The following is a 13,013-nucleotide window of genomic DNA, read 5'->3' as shown; positions in this document are numbered from 1 at the left end:
CAGTCAAGGGGAATTGTGTGTTGGGACTAACTCCATAAGAAATATAAGCTCAAAATGAAAGAAGGTTTAGAGTCAGCAAAGACAGAGCTCAGTGAACACAAACCAAGTAGAGAAGGCAAGATTCTCTTCCCTCTTGATTTATATCATTCTTTGTACTATCACTCACTTGATATTCCTTGGTGGGTTATTTGTTTTGTGATTTGCAGCTTGGGAATAATATTAAGTACATTCGATACTGAATAGCTTGACAAATGACAGCCAATATGTGTTTTCTTTTTTCTTGGATCTTCTCCACAGTAAAAGCAAATGTGAACTATATTCCTAACAAAGGGAAGAAGAAAATGAGAGAGGAAAAAGCCACTAGAGAATTAGTGATCGAAAAATAGAGGCAAGACCCTCGTGTGGTCTCATTCCTTTGTTATCCCTCCCTTCCAGTTCTCTGATCTACTTTGCTAGTAATGATTGGCTTTTCACACCTGGACAGCACAAAACCCTGGTGTGAGGTCTAGCCTGCAGAGTGAAGTGTGAGTGGCCACGCTGCTCATCCATTATGAGCTATAGTTTTCTCTAGCTTGGCCAATCGTTTCACCAACAAGGTGGTAAGTTTCAAGGGCCATGAATAAGATGTGTGCATTTTCACTTTGCCTCACATAGATAAAGACAGAAGTCCTTCACATACTATATTAAAGTATTAGCAGAGTGCCGAGGTGCCAATAAGCAGCAAGTTCCTTTTTTACTTGAAAGCTAGCATATGTTCTCATACCTAAAATTTCTCCAGGTCCTTAATGTACCTTTAGTGAATTACCCATGTATTAGCATTTCTTGATATACATCCATCCATCACAGCAAACTCATTCTCATACTTCTTTACAGCTCTGCAATCTGCATTTGGAAGAAGAGAGTCAGCTCTTCCAGAAGGATGGAAGAAACTGAACCAAGGAGGTCTCTGGAAAAACAGTAACCTGATATTTTGAAACTCTAGGGTCCCAATTTGCAGCCTTCCACCTAACAATTAGAGCTGGCCCACAATAATAAACTGATGCTTCTCAAATCCTATTTCATATAGATCATGAATGATTCAAGGGAAGGAACCAGGTTTTGTCAATTGTGTGTCCACAACACTAAAATCAGTGTTTAACACATGGTAGGTCTTCAATAATTATTGTTGAATTGAACTAAATTTGCTGATACTCAGCACTAAAAATGATTTTTCAACTTGGATAATTTAGAATACCTTTGCATTCTGTGGCCATACTTCATCTAGCCAGTAGAATTTTATTTAGAGGACAGTGAACAAATTATACTGAAGCTTTCTTCCAAGAGGAATCGAATTTACTACACAAAATCGTTATTTTTTTAATCTGAGCATTCTACAAAGGGTGGCCCTGATGAGAAGGAAAAAATAACACAGCATCCTTGAATATAGATCCAAAACTCAAGTCAACTAATTAAACAAGACCTGTAGAGATGAATGCTGTGACTGAAGAATACTGTAGAATTTTCTTTCAGAGATCTGCCAAAACAGCCCAGGAGAAATGCCTAGCTGACCTAGAATTATGAGTAAATAAATTGTTGTTTTAAGCTATTAAAAAAAAAAAAAGAAAGTACGAAATCTAATTACCATCAAGTTTCTCACATTTGAGCCATACTACAAATGAGTTGTGTCCAGGTACAGAAAAACCAACAATATTTTATTTATAATCTTATTTTTAGCTTTTGAACTACAAATTCTGGTTCTAGAGTTGTTTAAAAGATCATGGGTTTTATAGATGCTCATATGTAAATTAATCTGTTGTTTGCTTACTTTTTTTTCCCTTTTCCATTGAATGGTCCTCCTCATAAATACAGAACAGGTCATTACAAGAAAAATATAAGATCTTGCATTTTTTTCCTTGTTCTCTCTTAAAAATCTATTTCTAATATGCATTCCCCATTGGACTACTTCATAAGGGCATGAGGGGGAAAAAAAAGAAAAGAGGACAAAAAGCAATAAAGACAAAATAGACTGGATCTCACCACTAGAATTCACCATAAAAATCTCAAAGTATAACAGAATTCTTACAAAATTTCCTAGACCAGTTCTTTAGGGAATTGAGATCTCCTATGAAAAATATGGCAATCGGGGAAGGCAGGGACGAGATGTGGGAAAATAGTAAATAAGTGCAGCAAAAACAGGTTCTGAGGAATACACATAATTTTGTCTGCTTTAGATCACAATAGAATTTTTAATAAATAAATTTCTTTTCTTTTTTGTTTTTTTTGTAAAGACACTTTTTTGAAACAGTAGATTTAGCCCAGTCATTTGTGTCATTTTTAACAAATTGTCTTTTTTTTGATTGTTTGTTTTCCATAACTCTGTAAATGTTTTAAATTTGAGTCTCTTGTACATTGTCTTTAGAGTTCATTCGGATCAATAACGGTTCATGCACTGAACTGTGTATTGAATTTATTGTGTTAACTGTTGTTGTGTGGTTGAAGGGAGATTTATAAGAGTTATAGTGATTTAGGTGCTCATGCTCAATAGCAGGCATGGGCAGGTGGCTTTCCATGGGTGTATCTCCTGTAATCTCATCATCCACATTAATGATTTCAACAGTCCTTGTTGGGGCGTGGTGGTTTTGCCGATGGTGCTGCTTCCTCATCTTGTAGAAAATGACCAGCATCACCGCAGCCATGAGTGTGATGGCCACGAAACAGCCAATGATAATTTTGGTAGTCTTCATGACCTCATCAATTCCCGGGATCCCACTGTTTATATCAGTCACTGGGATGGTGAATGTTTTTTCTGTCGACCTTGTGCTCTGGGACGTGAGAGAGGTGGTCACGTTGGTGGTCTCCCAGTCGATCACTGGAGTGGGGCCCACATTGTTATCTGTGGTCCGTGCCTCATCCTGAGAAGGTTCCATAGTCTCTACTGTGACAGTTGAAAAGTAAGAGAAAGGAGTAGTGGTTGCTGCAGTAACATTCAGGGTGGCTGAAGCAGTGGTATTTCCAACGGAATTACTCACCATACATGTGTACATGCCCGTATCTTGCACGGTTACATTCGTGAAATTTAATGTGCCATCGCTGAGCACAGCTATCCGCACTTTGTACGCCCCATGTGTCATGACTGTTCCATTTGGAGTAATCCAGGATACAGAGGTTAGGGACGTGGAGGCCCGGCATTTCAGCTCAGCTGCCATGCCTTCAGTGACATTGAGATCTGCTGGGGGCTCCACAATCACAGGAGCATAGCATGTGAAATAATTCTGGTCGAGCTCCCCAATGTACCTCCCTTTCAGATTCGGAGGGGTGTTACAGCGGGCACAACAAGCTGTGTTGGAGGGGGCCATGTCTTTTATCCACCAGCTGAGCCACAGTATGTCACAGTTGCAGTTCCAAGGGTTGTGATGTAAGTGTATCCGCTCTAGATGATGCAAGGGCGTGAAGAGGTCATGAGGCAGTAATGTCAGATTGTTGTGCGCCAGGTTTATCTCCACGAGTGACTGAAGGTTATCAAAGGCATTCCGTTCAATCACTTGAATCTGAGACTGTATCATCCACAGTTTCTGAAGGTGCATCAGTCCCTGGAAAGAGCCAGGCCTGATGGCAGACAAATGATTCCCAGAAAGATCCAGCTCATCTAGTTTTATGAGCGGCGTAAGATTAGGGATTTCCCGGAGGTTGCACATGGCAAGGTTCAAATATCTCAAGTTGGACAGACCTTCAAAGGCACCTTCTGAGATGTATGAAAGCCTTTTCAATTCCCCTAAGTCTAATCGGCGCAAAGAAGGGATTCTGTTAAAAGCATAAGAAGGGATGCTTTCAATGGGGTTGTTTCTCAACCAGAGCTCCTTCAGTTTAGACAAATATACAAAAGCTCCATTCGGGATGGTAGTGAGACGATTGTCAAAGAGTTCCAGGGTGTTGAGGTTTGCCAGACCATTGAAGGCCCCAATTTCAATTGTTCTAATGTGATTCCTACTCAACTGGAGGATTTCCAGGTGCCTCAAGTGCTTGAAGCTGTTCACTTTGATGATCTGGATTTGGTTCTCATGGAGGTTCAGCAGCCGAGTGTTGGTGGAGATGCCATCTGGAACCTCACGTAAGTTTTTCCGAACGCAAATCACTTTGCTGAACTGGTTGCTGCAGGAGCAGACTGAAGGGCAGGTTTGAGCCCGCACCAGACCAGCCACCACAAGGAGTTGAAGAGCCAGCAGCACCACAAGCAGGGGGTCAAATAGGGCCCTGTTAAACCTAGGACCTATCATTATCTGCTGTGGATGTAAGGTCATCTTGTTCAACATTCATAATTTATCTGGTTTTGGTCCTTCTGGAGTTCAAATAGTCTGCAATATAAGAAGAGCAGAAAAGAGTGTTAGTTCTCCTCAAATGTCTTTCTGGAGCAATGTCAGTGTATCAGCTAAAGCCATCATTTCTCAGACTAGGAAAACAACAAATCTTATGTCGTTTGTTGAGCGATGTGTCTCATATTTATAAAGAATGCTTCTGTACTTCAAATTAGCAGCCATGCACAGTCCATATTCCACCAGATGTGCAATCACAGAGGAATGGAAGAATGAGGCAGAGGATGTCAATGGAGTGTTTACCAACCAAGTGTGACCCGAATGCATGAGGACTTATGAGACGTACCCCACCATTAGGTTCAAAGTCCAGACCAGATTGAAAAAGTTCAGAAAAATAGGATTTCGGAGCTACATCCAACAGAGCTCCCTTGCAAAACTAGTAATAGCTGACATTTTATTGAGACTTACTCTATGTGCCAGGCACTGTGGGCTGTAGACTTCACGAACAGTCCTATTCAGGATTGGCTACATAATTGTGGGGCCCAGTGCAAAATGAAAATGTGGGATGCCTTGTTAAAAAATCATGAATTTCAAATCAGTAACAATAGAGCGTTAAGCCAAGCATGGGCCCTTCTGAGTATGGGGCCCTTTGCAATTGCACAGGTTGCAAGCCCACGAAGCTGGCCTTAATCCTTTCTAATCCTTATAGCGCTTGCCTGAGGTAGGAACTGTTATTGTCTCCATTTTCAAGATGAAGAAATTTAATCACAGGAGAAGTAACATGCACGAAATCACATGTTAGTAAATACAGAACCAGGACTCAGACATTCATCTGGTTGGTCCAGGAGCGCATAATCTCAAATAATCCATGAAAGAGTTTTTGCAATAATGATGGCAAAAGCAAATATTTTTCACAATTAATTTCTTTAAAATACCTTTCCTTTGGGGGTGACCTCAGCTGTAAACACTGTCAACTTAATTTATAGTACCTGTGAAGATACACTGGAATAGTGACAGGCATAAAAGCACATAAACTTTTAGAGATTCTCATATAGCAAAACTCATTATTATATAGCCATTGGCTACCTATAGGGAGACATACCACAAATTAAGTAATTTCCCATGAAACATAATTTTTATTTACAGAAAAGATCTTAGTATAACAAAATTATTATGTCTTGTGTCCCTAGTCTTACTGTTTTAAGTATATTTGTAGGACGGGAAATAATTCACTTTCTGCATTTCTTCCAGCACAAGGAGGATTCCAAAGGAACTTGTGTTACCAATTATATGCCCCACTCAACTGGCTTGTCGTGGATTGGGCACCTGTATAATGACTTTTGCAAATCTCTCATCTCAATAAACAGTGCCTCTTCTATGACTCTCTTGGAAAGAAAATAAAAAGGGCCAGGACGCTCACCACATTCCAATTCAAAAAGGCACTAATTTAGTACTTACAATGTATTATCTTGGGTAAGTGACCTATCCTCTCTATAAATCATTCTCCCCACTTGCAAAATGGGAATGATAATATTACACTTAAGGGTAATAATAAGGGTAATATAATGTTACCCTTAATGTTGTTGTGAGTATAAAATTAGTTAATGCAGATAAAGGGTGTAGAATAATGTCTCCCACATTGTGAGAACTCAATACATGTTAGACATTATTCTTATTATAATTGTTTTTGTTGTTGCCCTTATCCAGACATTTTGCTAAGTACTGGGCGTATAATGATAAAGGATATAATCCTTAACCCTGAGTAAATTATAATTCAAAAGGTGAGACAGACAGGCAAACAGATGAAGTGCAATAACACATGTTCATTGCTATGAGACCAGGCCACGTTGCCACAAGGGCACTGAAGTCAGGGCAACTTAATCATGCTGGTAAATCAGGGGATTTTCAAAGAGAAAGGTCATCCGATCTAGGTTTAGTAGAAGAAGTTGATAAAGAAAGGAAAGAAGAGCATTTCAGGCAGAGGGACCAGCCTGAGCCAAGACAAAGACACATGAAAGATGCTAGTACATCCAGGGAACAGTCAAAAGTTCCCTGTGGGGATGAGATCAGGTCCAGACTGTTAAGAGTTGGTTATGTCAAACTTAAGAGTCTCCATTTTATCCTGCAGGGGACATGCTTTGTTTTTAGAAAGAAACGCTATCATCAGCTTTGTTTTTAAGAATGATAATATTGGACTAATATGGGAGAGAGAAAAGCTTTGGGAGAAACCAGTAGCAATGAGAACAATTTGGAAGATCTTCCACTTGTTCCAAGTGAGTCTTAGAGAGAAGTCAATGCCAGAGACAGGTCCAGTTTCTTAGCCATCACTTCCATGCCCATCCCACCACTCAAGGGTTTGAAGACAGAAGGGCTGGTTCCTTTTTAGGATATAGTGCTGCGATTCTCAATGTTAATTAGCATTTGTGAATACCTGCATTTTCATAGAGTACACGAGGTGGAGAAGAGGCTCTTTTCTAATAATAGGAGATGCCTTACTGAGAAAAAGCAACTGTCATTATCAATCCTGAAGCATATACTCACATTCACAAAACCACTGAAAGGACCTGAGTCTCAAGAAGGTGAAGTTTAAAGTCATAAACTGCTTTCTGGCTTCAGAGGCTTGTTTTTGTCTCCTTCCCTATGGCAGCAAAAAAACTTGACTAATAGGTTCTGAGTTACTGTTTCTTTCTCCGGCCTTCCTGGGGAGACCGACTTGCTTCCTTCCTTGGGGCTGTTGCGGCTCTACATTAACTTTTTACAGCACCCAGTCCTATGATCATTCGTCTCTGGGTCTGTTTCCTCCGCTAGCCTGTGAGCTCCATGAGGACAGAGGCCATGTCTGATGGTGTCTTCTTAGCCTACTGTCAACACTGTCCCTGGCATGCTGAGGGAACTAAATAATATGGCTGTTGAAAATGTGCAAAACAGTTAATATCTAACTATAACTCTTTGCATATGTGTAGTGATGTGTACTAATGTAATAATCGTTGCCTTTTTATTTTCTATATTTCTTATGTTTTGATATGTGGGGCTTTGCTGATTCTGGAGAGACTGTCCCTCCAAGGGCTAGCCAATTCCTAGAAACAGTAAGAGACTTGCCCACAAGCACGCCTTTCAGATTCAAACCACCTGAAGTCTGAACCAAAACCACCTCCTTTATTGGGTTCTCACAAGACTCTTGGTCCACTATCCCTCATCACAGGGCTTGATACCAGGGACAACTTGGGACAACTTTATTCTAGGCGACTAGGGACAGCCCCTAGGTTCCAGAACCTGCTGAAATTATTCATCCGAGCCTATCCTAAGCCTGCTTGCCTTGTCTTCTTTCAAAAACTACAAGAAAGGCTCTTGCTCATGTTTTCCCTTGGCTCCTCCTACCTCCTAACCAGCCCTGATGCTTCCCCATGTGACCCCTATGAGTCATGGCTTGTGAGTAAAGAAATATCTTTTCAATGGCAGTTGTCTCCTGATCTGTTGGCCTCACCATACCTGAATAATAATAAAATCTACATTTTAAAACAACTAATCACTAAATAGCAGGGCCCTGCTCATCATATTCATCCTGTTGATGGCTTTATAGGTCTATTCCATTGTCCCATTTATGTTCTGACAACAATGTGGTTGGTAGGCTTGATACCCTGAGTTAGATTAGGAGTTATCTTTCATTGTAATTTGAAACATTACCTTGTAGATTTCCATTTTAAGTAGAATGCTAATTAAATTTCCAGTGATCATGAGCACTGAAAATTTTCATTCATATGATTTAGTGTAATTTTACATACACCCCACTCTCCCCAACACATACTTCCTTAAAGTAATTGGGCATTAAAAAAAAGAAGAAGAATAGTACATAAAATCTCTGATATATTAACTGATTTGTGCTTTTTGTTTGTTTGTTTATTTGTTTTTCGTGAAGAAGATTAGCCCTGAGCTAATATCTATTGCCAATCCTCCTCTTTTTGCTGAGGAAGATTGGTCCTGGGCTAACATCCATGCCCATCTTCCTCCACCTTATATGTGGGATGCCTGCCACAGCACAGCTTGATAAGCGGTGCATAGGTCTGCACCCGAGATCTGAACCCATGAACCCTGGGCCTCTGAAGCAGAGCACATGAACTCGACCACTAGGCCACCGGGCCAGCCCCCTGATTGGTGTTTTTAAGATTGGGGTTCCAGGGCCCTGCTCCTCCATTTCTCCTCCCACCTTCCACCCCATGACTCTCCTCAGAGTCCTAGGGTCTCTGGCAACACAGGCTGAAATGACTAGTTGACTGGAAATAGCACAGATGTGGAGAAGATAAGACCTTTGCCATTTGCTACCTTTTTCTCTTTAGAATATGAAATAGCAAAGGCAGCCATGGCCAGGGGTCAAGAGAGAAGGCTCTAGTATGAGACTTCCTGAATTTATATGTCTGCTGAACCTCCAAGACCCTACAATTGGGAAAGTTACTTCACTTCTTTATACTACACTTTGCCCATCTGTAAAAAGGGATTAACAGTGTTATCTACATAAAGGCTTTTGTTAGCACTGTCACATACTATATATAAAGTTATTGGCTCACAATAAGCAATATATAAACATATTTAAAACATAATAAAAATAATGGGACACTCAATTTCTTCCTCCTAAATGAGATAGGAATCATACTAATATCTATTATTCAAAGTTGTAAAGATTAACTGGCACGATCAAAAATATACTATGTATGAGTAAAACATATGCAATTATGATACATTCCTATTAATTGTAGGGCACATGTGTCTGTCCTTTTTCAATCCTCAGGCTGTTTTATATTCTATTTCTTGCTACTTCAATGTCTTTTTGCTATCGCAATTAAAGAGATTTCCCATAAATCAGTCATAAATAACGATTTATGAATTATAGCTGGTTCAAAGCTAATTTATAACCTATAGCAAATAATGCTTGGTACATGCACTGAATTGAATAAAGCCCTATCAACAAAAGGTTTTCTACTTTAAAATCTAAATTGTGTTATTTTACATCAAAAACCACATTTCAACATCTCTTTCATAAGATGTGTTTATCACATCAAAAGGAAATCAATTTAAAGGTATGCACTATCCATTACGATGTCATCTGACAGCGTTTATGCACAAATGGATCTGTGTGGGGTTTGAATTAAACGATAATACTTTTAGCCGTGTCCCAGAGGATGTCCTGACTTTGTCAACAGACCTTTCTTCTTTCCCTATCCATACTTCAGTGCACTGAGAAACAGAGAAGGAACTGCATGCAGGAGAGTAGTTAATAGGGATGCTTTATTTAGCGCAGTATTGCTGCTAAGTCAGCATAAACTCTATCTAGACATTGGAACTAGTTTGGAAGCAAGGTGGGAGAAAGATGAATTTAGTTAATCACAACCACCCCTCACCCCTCAACAGACCACACACTCACATGCCTATGTATCTGCAACACACCTCCAAAATACTGAGAACCAAAATCATTTACCCCACACTCAGCCTGGACACTGAAATCTCCAAACCGTAACTTACTACCCACAAACATCAACATGATTTTGCTTTCCATTGTCTTCATTAGCATCTCTATCCTTTTCTGGGACTCTCCTGCCAAAGCAAATGGTTTCACTGTCCTTATAGGAACTTGCCCAAAGATCCATCAACTCTTCCATGGAAAGCATTAATGGAGGTCTGTGCTCTAAGATTCTTTGAATCTCTCACCTCACCCTGCTGTTTTCACCGATCCTGGATTGCTGCATCATAACTCTTAATAGTAATCAATTTCCCACATTGAAAAATCCTCCTAAAATCAAACTTCCAATTCTCAGTAAATTCTGGCCTAATCTTCACCACCAACACTCACAGACACTCCTGGACCTTTGTGAGGTAGCGCTTTCGCTTAACATAGTAAGTAATAAACTCAGCTCTGTCTTATCAACAGGTTGTGTTTGTGATTTAGGGAGTCAGCTTTTTACAACACTAAAGATGGGTTATTAATTTAAAATGTGCTTGAACCTCAATCTCTCTCTCTCTTTCTCCATATTTATTGTATACCCAACATCCTACTCCACTACCCTTTCCCTAGAAAATTTTGCTCAGGAAAATTCATTCCTATCCTTAAAAAAAATCACAAAACTATATTATCTGCTTTGGGAAAGGCTGACCCAATACTAATAGATGAATAGAATTTGGTTTAAGCTAGGACTAGGCACTTTTTCTGTAAAGGGCCAGATTGTAAATATTTTAGGCCTTACAGGCCATATGGTCTCCTGTTGCAACTACTCTACTCTGCTATAGTAGCTTGAAAGTAGCTATAGACTAAAGGTAAATGAATAGGCATGGCTGTGTTCCAATTAAACTATTTACAGGCCATGAAATTTCAATTTTGTATAATTTTCACGTTTCAAAATATTCTTTAAAAGTTTTTTTTCAAATACTTAAAAATTCAAAAACATTCTTAGCTCACAGAGCATACAAAAACAGGTGGTGGGCTAACTTTTAGACTGTAGTTAGCTGAGCTCTTGTCAGAACAAATATTGGTTCTACCATTTCTGCTGCCAGAGACTGGTTAGGTCTGGACATGTGATGCATTTTGGTCAATAAGATGTGAAAAGTCAGCTGAGGGGGTTCTTGGAAGTTTTTTTCTCTCCCACTAATAGAAGAAAAACATGGGAAGACATAGTTCTTTGTTCTGTTTCTGGATATTTTTGTGAATATAAGATGCCTAGAGTTGCTGTAGCCATCTTGTGGCCAAGAGAGGAGGCAGCCTGAGGACAAAGCTGATATGCCCAGGAAGGAAACATGGAAAGACAGAAAAGAATTTGCATTCTTGATATTGTGATAAGCAGCTGAATTAATGAATCCTGTAATTGTCTTTCCCTTATATTTTCTTATTACGTAAAATAATCAATTCCTTACAGTGTAGACGGTTCATTTTTTTTTTGATTATTCACAGCCAAATCTATCTTGATATTTTCATATTCTTTCTCCTCTCTCCCTCTCCTTCTCTCTCTCTCTCTTTCACTCTCATTATCTCCCCCTTCTCCAAACCAATAGTAAAGAAAAGACAAATAAGACACTAGAAAAATTCTGATTTCTTATACCATTGTAAATCTGAGACCTACCAAAGGAACAAAGTAAGTTGAGACAACATGATTTGCTTATGAGAAGGGAGGTGAGGCTCATCACCACCATACTAAAAAGGCTTTTTATTGCAATCACTTCTATGGATATCTCTCTAAATTTTATAAAGTACTAGAATACATAGGAAAAGGAAAAACAACAAATTAAATAACACCATTATCAAAGGTAGCTCATCTCTCCAAATCTAATTTATTTTACAAATATTTCCTAATATAGTTCATTTTTTCCCCATTTGAAATCCAATTTTGCAAATTTGTTGAGCTGTTTCCACCCCTTATGTAGGTGTATTTGGTTCTGCAGATTTTCAGAAAAAAGAAAATTTTTGTAAATAAGCCCAGGGCTGACCCTCTAGGCAAATGTAATGGAAACAATACAACATTTAAATGGCTATAACTCAGGGACCCAACCTGTCAAGTCAACAGGAGGCTCTTTGGCTAAACACACTGACCTTGCAATGTTTGTAGAAAATGTTGGGATTTTAAGGAATTGAGATTTAAGAAGAAAAATCAACCACTTGTGTCTGCGTTTTCATTTTTCTAGAAGACTTATCTGGTTGATAGTAAAAAAATACATATATTTAGTGTTTAGAGGTGACAACATTATAATATCATTAGATGAGAAGAAGTAGTGAGTAGAGAGAACTATGTATTAAAAAAAGAAAAACAAGAAAACAAACAAAAACATGTGGCCAACATGTTGCTGTGTTCTGGAGAGTATAATAAGAATTATAAAAGAGCTAAATTGGCCATGTCTTCTAGAATTTTCCAGTGTTGTGGGAACTATAATACAGACATATAGACACATATAAAAAATAAAAAATACACACATATATATCTAGGTTCTAATGTACATCAACGTATTCAATATTTAAATGCCATAAAGCACTGTCAGAAGTCATGGCTGATAATCAGAGGAAGTTTTTTTGTTTTTTGTTTTTTTTTGTGAAGATCAGCCCTGAACTAATATCTGCCCATCCTCCTCTTTTTTTTGCTGAGGAAGATTGGCCCTGAGCTAACATCTGTGCCCATCTTCCTCCACTTTATATGGGATGCTGCCACAGCATGGCTTGACAAGCGGTGCATCAGTGCGTGTCTGGGATTCAAAGCCGCCGAAGCAGAGCCCACACAGCTAACCGCTTGTGCCACTGGGCCAGCCGCAGAGGAAGTTTTAAGAAGAGGATTTGAGGTTTTATGTAGGTCTTTAGGGAGATATAAACTTGCATTGAGGCGGGGTGATGGTGGAGGAAGCAAGAGAGAAAATCACTTTGGAAACTCTGATTCACAAGTAAGGAAAGAGGCATCTCTGATCTCTACTGCTGCTCATGCCCACACTGTAAATTGCACACAAAGGACTACTACACACACATTCGGTTTTGGTTCCCTGCTGACATACTGTGCTTTCCAACTTGGAACAATGGTGAAGCATAGAAAGACTCCCCAATCGAAATTAGCAAAATCTAGAAAAACAAAAACCAGAATTAGAGCAAAATGAGGTGGGTTGGAGAATTGGCTAAGTATTACTGACAGATCTTTGGTAAATTGGCCTTCTCTGAGTGATGCTCTCCTAAGTGGGAGAGATGACAACATTAATAGACATTGACAG

At 39.2% G+C, this 13,013-nt stretch overlaps 1 protein-coding gene across 6 annotated transcripts in view; it reads right to left on the bottom strand.

Moving 5' to 3' along the window:
* Positions 1 to 1,627: 1,627 nt before the first annotated feature.
* The window catches only part of LRRC4C (leucine rich repeat containing 4C), a 171,655-nt gene continuing 160,269 nt past the window's right edge, over positions 1,628 to 13,013 (bottom strand). For all 6 annotated transcript variants that reach the window (XM_058527127.1, XM_058527129.1, XM_058527126.1 and 3 more), the window contains one exon: positions 1,628 to 4,331. In XM_058527127.1, coding sequence (XP_058383110.1) covers positions 2,367 to 4,289 — 1,923 coding nt within the window. In that variant the 5' untranslated portion in view covers positions 4,290 to 4,331 and the 3' untranslated portion in view covers positions 1,628 to 2,366. The remainder of the gene's footprint in view (positions 4,332 to 13,013) is intronic.

The sequence above is a fragment of the Diceros bicornis genome, chromosome 31 (genome assembly GCF_020826845.1).
Source record: "Diceros bicornis minor isolate mBicDic1 chromosome 31, mDicBic1.mat.cur, whole genome shotgun sequence".
NCBI lineage: Eukaryota > Metazoa > Chordata > Mammalia > Perissodactyla > Rhinocerotidae > Diceros > Diceros bicornis.
The sequence above is the reverse complement of the archived record's forward strand: the minus strand, read 5'-3'. Positions and strand labels throughout refer to the sequence as shown.